The sequence below is a fragment of the Podarcis filfolensis genome (assembly GCF_964270895.1).
Source record: "Podarcis filfolensis genome assembly, chromosome: 2".
NCBI classification, from domain to species: domain Eukaryota; kingdom Metazoa; phylum Chordata; class Lepidosauria; order Squamata; family Lacertidae; genus Podarcis; species Podarcis filfolensis.
This window is the reverse complement of record NC_139605.1, coordinates 53,304,705-53,321,827: the sequence shown is the minus strand read 5'-3', so window position 1 is coordinate 53,321,827 and position 17,123 is coordinate 53,304,705. Positions and strand designations below refer to the sequence as shown.

General features: G+C 47.0%; 1 protein-coding gene across 1 annotated transcript in view; it reads left to right on the top strand.

Annotated features, from left to right (window-relative positions):
- Window positions 1-17,123, top strand: part of APEH (acylaminoacyl-peptide hydrolase) — a 78,921-nt gene that overhangs the window by 8,446 nt on the left and 53,352 nt on the right. The window contains exons 11-28 of the mRNA XM_083604136.1: window positions 551-611; window positions 1,631-1,728; window positions 2,107-2,158; window positions 3,078-3,166; window positions 3,858-3,996; window positions 4,370-4,453; window positions 4,541-4,621; window positions 5,189-5,277; window positions 5,405-5,595; window positions 6,101-6,203; window positions 6,330-6,436; window positions 6,646-6,745; window positions 10,475-10,756; window positions 10,858-10,990; window positions 13,545-13,671; window positions 14,551-14,638; window positions 15,490-15,565; window positions 16,708-16,844. Of these exons, the coding sequence (XP_083460262.1) occupies window positions 551-611; window positions 1,631-1,728; window positions 2,107-2,158; window positions 3,078-3,166; window positions 3,858-3,996; window positions 4,370-4,453; window positions 4,541-4,621; window positions 5,189-5,277; window positions 5,405-5,595; window positions 6,101-6,203; window positions 6,330-6,436; window positions 6,646-6,745; window positions 10,475-10,756; window positions 10,858-10,990; window positions 13,545-13,671; window positions 14,551-14,638; window positions 15,490-15,565; window positions 16,708-16,844 (2,037 nt within the window). The remainder of the gene's footprint in view (window positions 1-550; window positions 612-1,630; window positions 1,729-2,106; window positions 2,159-3,077; window positions 3,167-3,857; window positions 3,997-4,369; window positions 4,454-4,540; window positions 4,622-5,188; window positions 5,278-5,404; window positions 5,596-6,100; window positions 6,204-6,329; window positions 6,437-6,645; window positions 6,746-10,474; window positions 10,757-10,857; window positions 10,991-13,544; window positions 13,672-14,550; window positions 14,639-15,489; window positions 15,566-16,707; window positions 16,845-17,123) is intronic.

Sequence of the window (17,123 nt, the reverse complement as noted above, 5' to 3'; positions counted from 1 at the left end):
TTCTGCCTGCCAGACATCTTATTACTTGCGTGTGGCCCCTGATTTATTGTTCGGTCCTCCTCCCTGCCCGTGGAAGAGAATGTCAATTTGTATGTATTTGCATATGGCCCAATTTTTTTGCAAATCGGAGGCCTCTTCTGCAGATAGGGAAGTGGGCCCAGTCCCCATGCAGAAAGTCCTGTTGGCAGCTTTGTGAACGAGTCCTTGAGCTCTTTGGCCTTTGCCAAACTGATGTGTGAGAGATCAGGCAAAGCTCTGGATGAGCCTGAGTTAATTCTGCCTTGTTGGCAACCATAGTGGGGAATCCATATTTGCTAGCAGGGGTTATGAGGGTTGCTTCTTGGAGAGCTTGGTCAGAGGAATTGAGGCAGAGCTCCTCAGTGAGAGCATAAGGAGAACCAAGGCCTGTCATTGTCCACCCAGAACTATCACATCAGGCCACTTCAGCACCTCCGTGAAGCATGTCTCGATGCTATAAAATATTTGTGGGGCAAGAAGCTGTGCACTGCCACAACCTTTTCTGATGCCTTTTGATCTGTTTTGCCCCCAGTACGACTGGTACACAAAGCTCACTTCCGTCGTGGTGGAGATTGTGCCTCGGCAGAGCCAAGGTGTGTATTACAACCGTGCTGGAGCTCCCAGGGGTGTTTGATGGGGTCTGATGGAACCCTGTGGGTGCGCCAAGCATTCCATGTGCAACAACAAGCGAAGCCAAATATTAGGACCACTGCATATCACACACAGTCACATATCTTGTTCAGAATGGCCAACATTTATCACTGCGTTAACTACAGGAGTGTGGAATGTGAAATCTGCCTATAGGGCTGTGGATGGTTTGGGAGAAACAAGGTGGTGTTAAGGAGGAACGAAAAGAGGAGATTCTGGGGCAGTAGGGAAAAGACCTGAGCATTGGGAAAACATGAAAACCAACCTCAGGCTGCTCATGGCACCTTCTCTGTTAGGGTGTCTCTGGAAGCACCCCTTGGAATCTTTATATATGTGTTGGAAGCCGCCCAGGGTGGCTGGAGCAACCCAGCCAGTGGAGCATAAATAATAAAATTATTATTATTATTATTATTATTATTATTATTATTATTAGAAACAGCAGCAGCTTCTTTGCCTGCCTCAAGTTTGGAATCAGCAATGGCAATTAGGTTCTGTGTCTTCAGCAAGTATTTTTCTGCAGAATCTTTTGCCAGTTTTTTTCAGGAATTCAGAATCCACATCCAGTCGGCAGATCCTGGCTGTGGAATATCACGGGGACTGGCTGCAAAGAGGGATTGGGGGGCCTTGGAATATATATGAAGAGAGACAGCATCACGGCTGACCTTCTCATTAGGCAGGGTGAAGTCACTTGTTAGAGGTGGCAGATTATTATCATTTTTGTTACCCTGAAAGGGCAGGAAATTGACAAGAATTTAATTTATTTTTTATCATTTTTACCACTCTGGGGAATGCCAGTTGGGGTTTTTTTGTTGTTTTTTTGCCATGGTGTCAGAATTTCATGGGCTATTTCTGGCTGGCATCCATGAAAGGGGCTTATCATGTGGCTTCCTGGCCCAGGGGCATCCCTGTGTTTTCCACCAGAAGGGCAGCTGTTGTTTCAGTGAAGGCGCTTTGTCTCTTACAGGTGAATTCACTGGGATCTATAGCACAGCACTGTCAGAGCACTGCTGGGCAGCAGACAGCCAGAGGGTGGTGCTGGACACAATTCAACGTAGCAGGCAGGTAAGAACGAAGCGTAGAGTACCTTGAGCTTCAGACTGAAGCCAGGGGTAGTTCGGGCAAACTAAGCACAAAGAGCACCTCCAATCGAAGGCTTTATTTGGCAACGGGCAAATTGAATCAGCACATCTAATATCTTTAAGCTTCATGGGGATCTCACATTGATCCATATAACAAAGCAAAGGATTATAGCACTATCTGAACATTTGGCTCTTTCCAAATAGTGCGGTGGAGAAGTGATTGTTGTGCAAATCTTGCAGAACCTTGCTCGTGTGTGTGTGTGTCTCCCCATTGATGAATTGCAGGACAGCTTGTTGTGTGAGAAGGTGCTTTCTGGATGCAACTGAGAGTAGATCTCTTTCATGCTGTCTTTTCCTCTAGGAGCTGATTGTAGTTGATACAGTGTCCGGCAGTGTGTGCTCTCTGACCAAGGGTAAGTAGCAAACTCCATAACTTGGCCCTCCATAATTAGTTCCTTCCAGTAACAGCAGTCTATGCTGTGTCCTGCCACTGCAATCCTCTGATCTTCTGGCAGAAGTGAGTCCTAATTTGTTTAATCCGTTTGGGGCAAAGCTATTCCAAGAGAACAGACAAGCCATCTTGCAGTTCAGGGAGTTCTTCAGACCTTTGTCATCAGCCAGCACAGTTGGAGATAATTGTATCTGGTGTCCTCACTTGCTTATCTTTTGCTTTTTCTCCACCCTTTTTAGTATCGTGCTATACTGCCTTTGTAAGCATTTGGGTGAAAGATGCATCCCAAGCCAATATATTTATCCTAGTTTCTTAATGCCCACTGATCATCCAATGTGAACACCCCCATTGTTCTACTGACCTTTGCTTCACATGCACTGCCCCCTTCTCCAACCCCCTCCAAATTCTGCCAACACTGCGTTCTTAATTTTAGTTCAGGTTCCAACCGTCAGCAGTTGGAAAATTGGATGCATCCAACAAAGCCATAACACTCGCAGAATGACTTACGTTTGCACAACAGACCTTTCCCTATCTCCTTACCCCACGACGACAACCCCCTCCCAAATCTATTCTGGGAGTTTCCCCAAGCCCTGGAGCCGATGGGGGGAGGAGAGTGAGGTGAACCTCCATTGCACAAGCAGGAGGACTTCTCTGGATACAACCCATTTTGTTGCATATTCCGTCCATTTTTATATATTTTTCCGCATATCAAGTCGGTTTTTCTCTGCCCCAAAGCTTTACTCGTATCAGGCCAGCTTGCCCAGGCCTTCAGTGCTCAAATGCTAACATACCAGGTCAGAAACAAAGCAGTGAGGGCTGCACACACTACCTGAGCACAGAATACAGGAGAAGAGAAAAACTTTGTTCTTTTACTAACCTAGGTTCCCGTCTTGGAAGCTGGGCCCTGCTCACTGTCGACCGAGATCTGATGGTGGCCAGATTCTCCACTCCAAACTGCCCTCCCGTGCTTGTAAGTGTCCAGTGGCCAAAGGTTGGGCAGAGGGACCTGGGCTTGACACTCCTCAGAATTGCTTGTTGCAGTAATTCTAAAATAATACTTCCTGTGCTCTCTATCACTTTACGTTTTGTTTAGGGTTACTCAAATATTAAATAGACCAAGCCTGTAGACTTTCACTTAGGAACTGGTCTGTATCAAATTAATCATTCGGGGCCCCTTTATCCTCAACTTGGAAAGTTATTTTTTCATCTTATGTCAAAAACTTGTTTGGCTGTGATTGCACAAACTTTGTGGCTGGGATGCAGCATCCTGTTAATTATATGCTTAACTGATTCTTTTTTGGGGGGAGGGAGGGAATTCTGATGAGGGCAAAATATGAGGCATTGGGCATCATGTTTTGTTGCCCATAGTACAGATTTTTACAGCCAAAGCTGAAACAGCACAGAGGCTGTAGGGTCAAGGATTGTCGGCAGTGCAATGTGTGATGATTAAGAGTCCAGGGACAGAACACAACGTCGACTCCCCCCACCCCCCCGGTATTTCCATTGGGCTTGCCTCTTTTTTTTCTTTTCAAATATCTGACGTGTGCTGCTATTTAGGGGACATGCTCTGCTCCTTATGTTCTGGGTGACCTGGTGCGGTCCGAGTAAGAGAGATCTGCTCGAGTGGTGGTGGAGGATTTCTCTATGTCCTCTTGCTGCAGATGGTGGCCTTCCTGCCTCCTGCTGGCAAGGAAGCTGAAGTTAACTGGGTGTGCCTGGAAGAAGCCAGCCCAATTCAAGAAATCTCTTGGGATGTCCGTACCCTGCAGCCTCCTCCAGAACAGGACAACCCCCAGTATGGTGAGGGGCCAGAGAAAAAGAATTGGACAGACATTGCCAGAGATCAAGGAATTTCATTCCCTGCTTTGAGCCGGGGAAGAAATTGGGGCATTGAGGCTGTGATATGCAGATTGTGGGAGGAAATGGACACCACTCACTTACGCTAGATCTGCCATTGCAGGGAGATGGAATTATCCTCCTCTCCTTCCCCTGTGTATTGTTCTGGGAAGTTCTCCTGACCCTCCACAGCAGATTGGAGGGAAGCACAGGGGGAAAGGCCTGTTGCTCTAGTGAGAGCCCTTGCATTGATTTCTGTGAGTGCACTGGGTTAGTTGAATCTAGGCCTTTGTGCCTGATTTTCACCAGATCTGCAAACTGTGGTCTTTCCTCACAGCGGGCCTCAGTTTTGAAGCCATCCTACTCCGGCCCACTCGGGAGCCAAAGAAGGCCAAGTTTCCATTACTGGTGTCACCCCATGGTAAGTGCTTTGTCTTCATCGCTCCCTTCCCCTCATTCAAGGCACAGGCCCTTCATCTCACTGGCACTCCCGTCTTCTCCTTTGCAGGAGGCCCACACTCGGTGTTCACCACCAGCTGGATGCTGTACCCAGCACTGCTCTGTCGGATGGGGTTTGCTGTGCTGCTGGGTAAGTGGTGGCCCAGAGCATTCTCAGTCACCCAGTGGGCTGCCGGGGTCTCAGTTTCTCTTTGAATAGGGCATCACAATTAGGAGACTGGACTGTCAATGGATCCTCTCCCATGACAGCGGTAAATGACTGCAGCGTGGTCCAAATAATTTGGCCTTTTCCTGTCTAGTCCAGTCTGTCTCAGTTGCTCAACAGGTGTGCTAGGGGAATGACACTGGAGGAGGAATGACAGTAGTCAAGTTCAGGTAGCAGGTAGGGAGAGCTGGAGATTCCTGCCATAGTATCATCCTTCCATTAGAGGAAGCTATGACTATAGACTGCTCTGCCTCCTTTCTTTTAGCAAATGCTTTGTGCCACTGGGGAAGTGGTAATTCTGCATTGATTTGTTTTGGATGTTTGTATGTGATGCCAATAAAAGGTTTGATGATGATGATTAGAGGAAGCATCCTCCTGCCCAGTGATTCTGCAACCTGGTTGAGCAGAGTGACACCTCCTTGGAGAGCAGGAGGCTCAGCTCTAGCAAAGAACTGGAGATCTCAATGAGCCTGTTTTTCTCCCTTCCCTAAGTGAATTACCGAGGATCACTAGGCTTTGGCCAGGACAGTGTGGACTCCCTTCCAGGGAAAGTGGGCAGTCAGGATGTCAAGGACGTGCAGGTAAGAGGGTTGCAATCCCCCTTTCCGGGGCAAGCGGGGGGGGGGGGGTGGAGCTGTAGATTTTTTCACTGGTGGGAAGATGCTGCAGTTCTGTTTCCCCCCCTTGCACTCACTGCCTTCTTTGCAGTTCTGTGTGGAACAGGTGCTACAGGAGGAACTGACGGATCCACAGAGAGTGGCCGTGTTTGGTGGCTCCCATGGAGGCTTCCTATCCTGCCATCTCATCGGCCAATACCCTGGCACCTACAAGGCTTGCGTGGCCAGGAATCCCGTGGTCAACGTGGCCTCCATGGTCGGAAGCACTGACATCCCTGACTGGTGCGTACCAAAGGCAGCCTGAGCAGCTGCAGTTTTTCCTTCATGCCTGTGGCTGCTGTAATGAGGACACAAGAAGGCCCATACACTCCCACATTCTGTTCTCCCAATGACTGACCAGATGTTGATGGGAAGCCTGCAAGCATGACCCAAGGGCAAGAGCACTCTCCCAACACTTCCAAGCAATTGGTATTCAGAGACGTACCACCTCACGGTGAACACACCCATCGTCGCTAGTAGCTATTGATAGTCTTAACACACACATACCATGAATTAATTGAATTGTCCTTTGAAACCATCCAAGTTGGTGACCATCACTATATTCCATAGTTTTAATTTATTTATTTATTTACCCATTTATAATCTGCACTTTCATAAAATGCACTGGTCCCAATGTACAGGGTTTACCCCGCTTTCTGCACCTGTCAGCTGGAAGAACTTTCCATTTATTCCTGCTCTCTGCTTCCCGTTCCCTCTGTTTTGATACCTGCTGTGCTGCTACTCCTAGGTGCCTGACGGAGGCTGGCTTACCGTATGACCAGACTGCCCTCCCAGATCCCAAGCAAGGGGCAGAGATGCTTCTTTGTTCACCTATGCAATACGTTGACAAGGTACAATATACACTGACCTTCCCTCTCCACATCCATTGGTCCAAGAACTCCATGATTTCGCTACTTTGTTTTCAGAGCTTTGGTTTTTCCACCTGCCTTGATATCTTTGCCCTTTTCCCTCCTTAGGTTCGGACACCTGTTCTTTTAGTGATAGGAGAGGAAGATAGACGTGTACCCCCCAAGCAAGGCTTGGAGTATTACCGTGCTCTCAAGGCCAAGGGTGTCCCAACCCGGTAAGCATAATAGGCAAACTTGGCAAATAATGCAAAGGAGTTGGCTGAGAGTAGGCTCTATAGGGACAAAGGGGTGGTGGTCAAGAGGCTAGCAATATATGCAACTGGGTCAGGAGGGGAGAATTGTGTGTGGGCAGAAGGTCTGGCAAGAGAGAGTGGTGTGAAAAATAACCGCATTACACCTAATATTTGTGTGTGTCTCTTTCTAGAATGCTGCTTTATCCAGGCAATAACCATTCGCTCTCTGGTGTGGAGGCCGAGGCAGATGGTTTCATGAATATTGCACTCTGGCTGATCCAGCACCTGAAATGATGACTACAGAAGCTGGCCTACTCCTTTTGTAACCCGCTTCCACACTAATAAGCAGCGTGGCCAGCCAACATAATCCAAGGCACTTCAATTCCAAACAGCCACCATAGGGACTGGTTACTCTGGTATTCATGTCGTCCAGAACTTGAATAAGTACATGGCAGAGGTCACCTTCATCACACACTTTGTCAGATCTTGCCCTCTGATAAGTAGTTCCACCATAGCAGGTGGCTTATTTGGAGGTGTCAGGTGCTGGGTACTGATTTTTGAATCTCTGTCTTTAGCCTTAGTCTTTGGGGACAACAGGTGAACTACAAAGACTCCTGCTGCAAAAGTAAATAAAACACACCTGATTGTCTAAGACTGCTCGCTCCTGACTTTTGAGAGGCTGACTTGCAAAGTGTAATTCTTTATAGAGATTGGGAACAACTGGGGCTTGTCAACTACTGAGATACAAACTTTATTGGAGAGTACTGGATATTTTTTTGAAGAAGAGATAACAGGACTAGCAATTTTTTGACTCAAAGGAAAAAGAGGTAATTCACAAAGAGGATTTGTGGAATGTAATGCTCAACTATTGCATTTGCTCTTCAGAACTCCTCCCATCCAGCTCATAGCTACAGATAATAATATTATTATTATTATTTTATTATTTATACCCCGCCCATCTGGCTGGGCCTCCCCAGCCACTCTGGGCGGCTTCCATAGAAACCAAAAATACCGTATTTTTCGCACCATAGGGCGCACCGGACCATAGGGCGCACCCAGTTTTTAGGGGGGGAAATCAAGAAAAAAATTTTTCCCCCCCAGCCCCAAAGAGCAGCGTACAGGCTGCACAATCTCTCCCTGCCGGAGCGGTTGCGCGCGGCTATGGCACAAGCCAAGGCAGCGAGCAGGATGGATCCCGCTCGCTGTTTTGGCTTCCCCTTTAGCCCCGTGCAGCCTCTCCCTCCCGGGAGAGGCTGTGTGGGGCTAAAGACTCCATAGCCCCGTGCAGCCTCTCCTTGCCGGGAGACGCTGCGCAGGGCTTTCCTGGCTTTACTGGGAGGTGGGGGGATTCACCCACCTCCCGCAAAACCGGCAGAAGCCGCGCAACTCCTTTAAAGAGATCGCGGCTTCTCCTGGCTTTTCTGGGAGGTGGGAGAAGGGACTGATGCGGCCAGTCAGTCCCTTCTCCCTCCTGTGGAAAAGCCCGCAAGAGCGCACGGAGCTTGTGTGCAGCTCTTGGGGGCTTTTCCCGCCTGCCTCCCCCCTGCATTCGCTCCATAGGACGCACACATATTTTCCCTTGCTTTTTAGGAGGGGAAAAGTGCGTCCTATGGTGCGAAAAATACGGTACAGTAAAATATCACACGTTAAAAACTTCCCTGAACAGGGCTGCCTTAAGATGTCTTCTGAATGTCAGGTAGTTGTTTATCGCTTTGACATCTGCTGGAAGGGCGTTCCACAAGACGGGCGCCACTACCGAGAAGGCCCTCTGCCTGGTTCCCTGCAGCTTTGCTTCTCGCAATGAGGGAACCGCCGGAAGGCCCTCAGCGCTGGACCTCAGCGTCCGGGCAGAATGATGGGGTTGGAGACGCTCCTTCAGGTATACTGGACCGAGGCCGTTTAGGGCTTTAAAGGTCAGCACCAACACTTTGAATTGTGCTCGGAAACGTACTGGGAGCCAGGAATGTCAGATGTACACATGTCACCAGGAAGTAAATCCCAAACTGATCATAGTGCATATGAACCTCTCATGCTGTGTTGTCTCAGGACAAATTCCTGCTTGACACTCTGCTATATCATTTTTCTCTTGTATATACAGGCACTTTTTTCTCTGGTGCTTCCTGATACATTATCATGGAAGTAGACTCTACAATTGGTCTTTCTCTTGTAGAGGGGGAATTCAGAGACCCATTGCCCTATCTGCGGCTGGTTTCTGTTGGGAACTGAGAGGTGGACTATCAATAGCCAACTTAACATTCTTGTTATTTTCATTGGCTTTGTCCTATCCCTTGTCAATTTCCCCTATTATTATTATTATTAAAATGTCTATACTACCCGTCATCCAAGAAACACAGTGCAGTTTACAGTATAAAAACCCAAAACATAGTAACGAACAAAACAACACACCCCAGTTTAAAAGGCCATAGAATGTCTAATTAGCCTTGAATTCTTGAAAATACAAGTATTTTTTCTTTATTTATCTATCCATTTAAGAAACCTTAAATGGAACAGGAGGACATCTGATATTAATGTACTTGAGTGTATCACTAATTACCACCATTCTTTTTAAATACATCCCGTTAAAGTTCCTGTTCACCTGTTCCTTCAGTTCTGCTTTACATAATCCCCGAAGTAGCCAAAAGCCTTCAAGACAGATTAGTTGGGTATTGTTAATACTTCCTGGGCTTTGAAGATGCTCAAACTCACGACAAAAGGGAGAAACGTACTAAGAGGAAGGCATGTTTGGCAAACCCTTACCATGATCAACTCCCACCCGGAAACCTATGTCCCCGCTGTGGAAGGACATGTGGATCCAGAATTGGCCTCCACAGTCACTTACGGACTCACTGTTAAACCATGTTTATGGAAGACCATCCTACTTGACTACGAGTGATTGCCAAAGAAGAAGAATACCTCCATTTGTAAGACAACCACTTTTGTCATGGGTTGGGAGCCTGTGGCTCTCCCATTGTTGTTGAACTCCAGCTCTCCTCACCCCCATCTATCATGGCCAATAGGTAGGGTGTCCCTGTAGGGGCCAAAGGTTCCTCATTCCTTTGTTAAGATAGCTGCTTTGCATTTGTGCTGGGAACCAAGTAACCAGATTTTGAATTCCTACTAAATAGAAGATAGTGTAGGATTAACCATGCCACAATTTCCCAGTATTTTTGCCATATTTATTCCGAGGGCTTGGGTCAGATTAAAATGTATGTTGATTCTCATGCTGTGTTCCGTTGGTTAAATTGTCCACTTAGGCCAGTGAACAGAGCTACAATTTAACTTGAATCTCCTATATTCACAGTCTGCCTCCTGTATCCCACTGCTTTTTCAGCAGTGCTGCATAAGAGTAATTGGTTGCATCCTTTGCGTTCTCCATAGGCTGTAAATGAAAGTGTTCTAACAAATGAAACGTTGCCAAGAGACCGCTGCTGAAAGCACCACCCTGATCCCATCACCTTCCTTTAGTTCTGCTGCTGCTTCCAGGGGATTGACCTTCCGTTGAGAAAATGTCTTGAGGGAGATGCACACACCAGTATGACTTGTTAAATTGTGCGCAGTTGTGGGTGAGACAGCATGAGCTTATCTGATATATATAACACCAGGTTCACAGCGGGGGACTATAGAATGGAGATTGGGGTCTGGGGCTAGGAGCGAGTTTTATTCACAGTAGCTGGTGTTCGAGCGTCTGTGTAATTGCGTTCTCGTCACCTGTGCGGTTTCCCTTCCTTCATCACATTGTTTTACTCTCGCCCTTCCAAGCAGCTTGCGGCAGGGCAGCGTGCAAGCGTGGTTCTCACGTACCCAGCAACCCTGCAGGTCAGCTGAAGTGAGTGAATGGTTATGAGAAAAAGGAAGAAGCAAAACTTTGTTGTTGTGGTTGCCTTTATTATGGGCAGGGAGGGAGACCCCGATACAGTCAGTTCTCAGTGGGATCCTGCGCGTCTCACCGGGATCAGAAACAGCGCCGTCGATCCCTCAGCTGTGACGAACACAAGCCTCCCCTTCGCGTGTATCTTTAAGTTTAGTTGCCTGCCTGGAAAAAAAGGAGCGGCAGGATCGGGGGCAGGAAAGGCCGCCCCCCTTCGGCTGGGCCTTCCCAGCAGGGATTTCCAGGGGGAACCGCGAGCAGAGGCCTGGCTCTGTCCCCGCCTCCTCTCCCCGCCCGGCCAATGGCTGTCGGCACCGCCCGCTTCCCGCCCGTGCGCTGTGGCCGCCCTGCTGTCCCGGGACAAGCGCCTCTCGGGCTGCTTCGGGGAAACTTCCAGGGCGATGGCTTCTAGAGCGGAGCGGGCGGAAGAGGCGGTGAGGCTGCGGAGCAGGGGAGGAGAGCGCTGGGGAAGCAGGTGCCGCCGGGCAGGCGCCTCCATTTGCCCTGAATAACGCCGCCTCTTCTCTCCTTCTAGCCTCCAGCGGGGTCGGGTCCTCTGGGCGCCCTGTACCGGGAGCTGAGCCGGTTTCCCCGCGTGACTTATGCCAGTGTAGGAGTCGGGTTTGCTGCCTGTGGCGGCGCCGCTGAGTGCCTGCCCCTCTACACGGGTGAGCCAGTTGCGCGGGTTAGGCGCGCTCCTCTCCCGGACCCCGCTTCAGAAAAGCCGAGGTTGTGTGGACAAGCCCAGTGGGAGGTCGGGCTGAGCTGTTGATGGGCGGGCAGTTTCCCTCCCTGTTCTCTTTTCGACGGGCATCAGCACTGCTCCATTAAAAACACTGTCACATGGAATTAAAGTAGTGAATAGCATGTTGCAAGTGACTCAAGCCCACGCTGGGGAATAGACTATGTTTATAAACCCAGAGAGTCTTCTGCTGGTTTCCTCACTTCCAGAAGTGAAGTTACACAGGGACTTTTCTGTGGTGGCTCCGTCCCAGTGGGAACACCTTCCCTTCAGGTGTCAAGGAAACAAACAACTATCTGACTTTTGGTGCTTTTTGAGTCTGGTTATATATATACCTGGTCCTTTGCTGTTAATCAATTGTTTTAAAAGCAAATATTAATATGCAGTGCCGTCCGCTTTGGGCATCTCAAACCCCGAGCAAGTTAAACATGGAGTTGCAGTGGCCTTCCATTTGAACTATGTCACAGAGAGAGGTTGACATAAGACAGCCAGGACACCTCTTACTTGGTAGCAGATGAGAAAAATATTGGATTCCCCCCCCCCCCCCCGTCTCTTGCCTGTTACACCTCTGGGATTAGAAGTATCATGGCATGGAGGTCAGAAAACTAAGTTGCCTTTTCAACAACCTGCCTCCATTGGGGCCTTGTCTTAGGTCCGGAGGAGAGGAGTTGGCCCAGTCTTTTAGAAACTCTCAGGTGTGTTGTAATCATATGCACTGCAAAAAGCTGACTTCACTGTGTAAGAATAACACCATCCCAGCCCATACATCTCAAGTTTGCAGTTACTTCCAAGTTAAAAGATGATGTGTAATTTATAAAAAGAAAAAAAAAAATAGCACATATGCTGAATGCAAGGGGGGTGGGGAGTGGCTGCCCCCTTTTTATATGGTAAAGTAAGAGACTTGTGAATAATGTCAAATTAGGAGCCAAATATTATAAGTAACATGATTTGAGACTGTGGTTAAAAAAGCTATGTGCTGTCAGGCCTTGCAGCATCTCATGGCAACTGACAGTTTTCCTGCAGTGAAAGAGATGTTTAGGATGGGTTGTCACTGCCCACTTGCTCTACTGGCAGGAAGTAGAATCCTCCAGGAGGGGTTACCTGAGTGGGCTGGGCAACCTCTTTCAATATGCTAATATTCAAGCCTGAATAAACTCTTGAGAACTATGATCAGTAATGTGGCAACCAAGAGCTGTAAGGGAGGAAAGCTTAATGGGCTGGATTGTAACAGTAGGTAAGAAATGAAGATAAGAGAGATGGCCATATAGATAGGGAAATGAGAGAGGGAAACCCCTCTCCAGAGTGCAGGATAAGGACCCCTGTTTTAAGTATGCTGACGGTACTCATCTTTATACACCTGGCTATGGCTAATCCTAGTACCTGCAGTAGCAAAATATTACAACAGAGCAGGCCAACACCCCTTCTCATTGCAGAAAAAGAGCTTAACACAAAGTCCAACATTCTCTTTTCCTTCAGTGGAGGAGGGGAGTCTAGGATGAGTTTGGGTGCAAACTATGTCCCTGTGACCTGAAGGAAGCCTTTGCTGACACATATTTGCCCAGAGGCAGCTCTGGTAGAGGTGGCAGCTCTGCAAATCTGCCCTAGGACAGCCTTGGTCCCAAATGTGGCAGGTGCTGCTGCACTTCTGGTGAAGTGTGCTATGATGCTCTGGTGTCCTTGCCTTGAACAGAGCCCTCCAAACCCTCCAAAAATATTGAAAAAGTTGCTATCTTAATATTTCCCATTAGTTTCCTCTGTCACACAGAAAAATAAGTATATTTCCACTTTTGCTGCTCTGCCTGGTGTTGGTGAGAGTGGAAAGCCAGGCAGTTGGGTCTTGAGCATATGTAGAAGTTAGGTCCCAGTCGCACTCAGTGAGGCTGTTAAGATGAAGCTGCAAAGTTGGCCAAGAATCTCACAGCCTAATTTGTATCTAATGCTAATGATTTCCAGCTATCTGTAGAATGTCAAGTGTCTGTTCTCAATTAGAAAAACGTCACTTATGCTGAATTTGCAGCATGAAAGAGGATGATAACTGTATTATGTGTGACCTCTAAACAATGATAAGCAAAAATGTCTCTTGAAATTACCAATTCCAGAAGTCTTTAGTGAGACCCGTTACTTGTGCTGTTTACTTGCAATTTCAGTTCTGATGAGCTGCACTTTCCCTAAATGTCTCTAAACACAGTTAACTGTCATCTCTCACAAGATTAATTCTGGTATAACACATTCTCAACTCCTTTATTGCTGGATGAGGTGCTCTTTCTCCCCGTAGCTCTACGATCAGTTCTCCGTTTCTGAACTCTGGTTATCTTAATCATGGTGTCTTGGAGCAGAATCGGTGTCTGTGTCTTGCTGGCTTTCTGGACTTTGTGCTTCCCACAGATTTCCACATAGAATTCAGAAACAGCAGTACTACACACTGGGATGGGAGATTCCAAGGCTCAGATACCCGGTCTTACCTCCCTCCTTTCCTGCAGAGTGGTGCCAGCCTGACCTGGGGCGCCGTCAGAAGCTGCATTTCAGCCGTCAGTATATCCTACACCACAATAGCAGAGCAATTGTCTCCGTTACTCCTGTTGGCGTTCCAGCTGAGATCCGGGACCAGTACGTAGAGCATCCAGTTGCCCTTAGCATACCTAACCATGCTTTAGAAATTCAATCCAGACTTGGATTGGGATAACCTGGCACAAGATAAAATATAAACCCGAGTAAGGATAATCAACTTTTCCCAAGGAACCGAGATAGGTTAAAATGGGTTGTTTTCAAGGGGGTGCTTTAAGAGAACATAACTTTTTTTGCCTTGGTGACAAATTGTGCTACCCTATTACTGCCAACTATAACTGGCATCAGTTTCCACAAGTCACAGGCCAAAATCCTTCCTTGTGCAACCTGAAAGTCTTCTACTGGGAGTGATGGGAATCATAGGACTGCATATAAACTATTTTGCTCCTTTCCAGCTTGGAGGGTTTTCTGTAAAGAAGATGGAAATAAATGGGCTTTAACCAAATGACCTATCTGTTGGTTTACTTGCACAGACTTTATGCTTTGTTTTGGGGGCAGTTATGCAACAATGAGTCCTCACCCTGAGTTGACTTTACTGTATTTTAATATTGTGTTGGAAGCCGCCCAGAAAGGCTGGGGAAACCCAGCCAGATGGGCGGGGTATAAATAATAAATTATTATTATTATTATTGACTTTGGGTTGTTTATATATCATCCTGTCAATTTGCTCATCCCATACTTTGTGATGTTAGGAAAGTGACAGGGAAATGAATTTCAAAGTTCTTTAAAAATTTGTTGCACTAAGGTAACAAAGTGCTTTAACCTACTTGAATTGTGCAAACTTAAAGTTTTGGCATGTGCTTGAATCCCTCCTGAAAAACACTGATGGCCTTTGGGGGGGGGAGTATGGTGTCCTTTGGTTTAAAATGCCTCTCAGAGCTGGCTCTGCTGCTCATGTTGTCCCTGTCTCCTGTGCCACAGACTGCTGATCAGAATGTCACCTACTGGGATGCATAAGGCTGTTTTCACCCATCACTTGGAAATGGGGCAGAAGCAGGAAGTGATAGAGGTAAAATGGTGTGTGTGACAGTAAAGTGCATGCTAGCTAGGCAATACCCGTCACAAATACAGAGCAAGGATGGTGCTGCAAAGACTTATTAAATGCTTTGTGTAGAAAGAGTAGGAATAGTGTTGCTGCACCCAGGTATGTGTATTTGGAATTTTGTAGGAATATACTTTTACAGTACTGTATACAGCCATCCGCTTGTGGCCTGTTATTATCTGCATTATAAAATATTGTGGTTTTAAAATAAAAATAATAATTTTGGTTTGGAGAATTTGGTGGGCTGAGTGGGTTGTTTTATAACTGCTGGTTCACTGGGGGTGTTTTGTAGAAATAACCTTGTATTTTACATTTTAAAATTGATGCTGTTGTATTATTTATTTATATTTTATAATGTAAACTGCTTTGAAAGAGTAATTCTCAGGAAGGCAATCTATAAATATTTTAAATAGAAATAAATAGTCAAAGCTGGTTACTACAGGCCTCTGGATATAACAGAATAACTTGATAATTGCCTTTTTGTTAACATGAAATCTGAGATTCAGACACGGATGAGAAGGAAGGAAGTCTGCAGTATTGTGTGTGAAACATCTAGGGAATCTGCCTTTATGGGGTTACATAACAGACCAAAGGTGAGGGATTACATACACAGTCCCTTTAGACTGGTATCACAGGGCAAATGTCTCTTAAAATCTGGCACTGCCCCCCCTCACCTCTTCAGCTTTCCCATCTTTTTCAGTCCTGGCAGTAGAGTCAAGGGGAAAAGTGGTTATGGTGCTTGAGGAAATGTAGCAGGCCTGTTGATATTGCATGGTAGTGGTGGGTATTGGCCTGTTCTGATTTCTGTTCCTCAGCAGGTCTGGAACAAGAGTGGAAGGGTGAGAAGCATTAATCTCACAGCACTGGATAAACATGGCAGAGTATACGCAGATGGTAAGGGCAAAAGTAGTGGGCTTGGCTGTATGCTGCTACTCTGCAGGCAAAGCAAGTGATGTTCCCTCAGTCCTGTGTGCCCTGCTCTGTCCCAGCACAACACTTGCTCATGCTTCTTCTATTAACATCCTCTCTCTAACGCCAAAGGAGAATTTGGTTATCCTACGCTATATTCTTTCCTCTTTCACTGCCCTTTCAGGCATCTCTGGGTGGTGTTCTTAAAAGGTCCTCCCTAACTCTCACTGGAACCAGGTTTTCAGATCTTAGTGAGAAGGCTAGGCTGAACTGCTTTGGTGAATGTCACACTAGCCACGCACCTAGGTCACAAAGCACACATGCCTTTACATGTTTCTGTCTGTGAAAACAGGCTGAGGTAGAATTCTGGTGAGGCCACATTCGTATTTAAATATGCAGCACAATTTGAGACCCAGTCTATGCTACTTGATATTTTACTGTCTGCCCTACTTGCTTTGCTTGGCCTTTAGATAGCAAATCCTGAGCTCTTTGCATCTTAAGCATCAAATGTCCACCCAAAGGGGGAGCTTGCTTTTTAGGCACAGTGAACAATTATAACCCCACAAGTAGAGTAGGACTAGCTTTGGCTGATATTTACCACTGTTTAGTAACTTGTGGCTTTTCTCTGGGACAGACTCAACCAAATAGTTGCATCAGCAATGCAACAAGTCCTACCAATACAATGGGGCTTCCTCCCCCCCCATGCCCCCCATCAGCTCTGAGGGGTCAGGATAACCCCAAAATAGTGTGCAAGGGGGAGAGAGGGGCAATTGTTCCATCAGCACAAGCAGAAATGCTTGCTGTGGCAGAGCAAATGCCTTAGCACGATGTTGGATTCCACCCTTAGTCTTCACTAACCGTTGATTAGGACCTCAGGAGAACACACTCTCTTTTTTATATAATAGCAGGAGCTGCTGCCTCATACTAGGAGTGCTAATTCCCCTGCAATGGCTTTGGGGAAATATCAGATCAGTCAGTCAACCAACCTGTTACCCATAGTTGTGTGTTCAGCATTATGCACTGCTTCTTTTCCCACTTGCGTTCTGCTTTAGTGAGAGGGGTCAGCCTTTACCCTTGCCTTTAAAGAAGATCATTGCTTATTTTCCTATCTGACCTTATGCCACCAGAGCAGTTTGGGTGTGTTGCCTGGTCCAGTTCAGAAACACAAATCCTTTATGTTGCTGAGAGAAGACGCCCCAAAAGGCAACCACTTTTCCCTCAAAGCAGGTCCCCCCAAGGAGAGGAGCCAGGTGAAGCAAGAAAGGTATCTACTTTTTATTATTCGGCATTGAGATGCTTATACTATGCCACATGCTTTACCATCTTTATTCTGTCATAGAATCAGAATTGTAGAGCTGGAAGGGGCCCCAAGGGTCATCTTGTCCACCCCCTGCAATGCAGTAATATCAACTACAGCATCCATAACAGATGGCCATCCAACCTCTGCTTAAAAACCTCCAAGGAAGGAGAGTCCAACACCTCTCAGTGGAGTCTGTTCAGCTGCTGAAGAGCTCTTACTGTCAGAAAGTTCTTTCTGATGTTT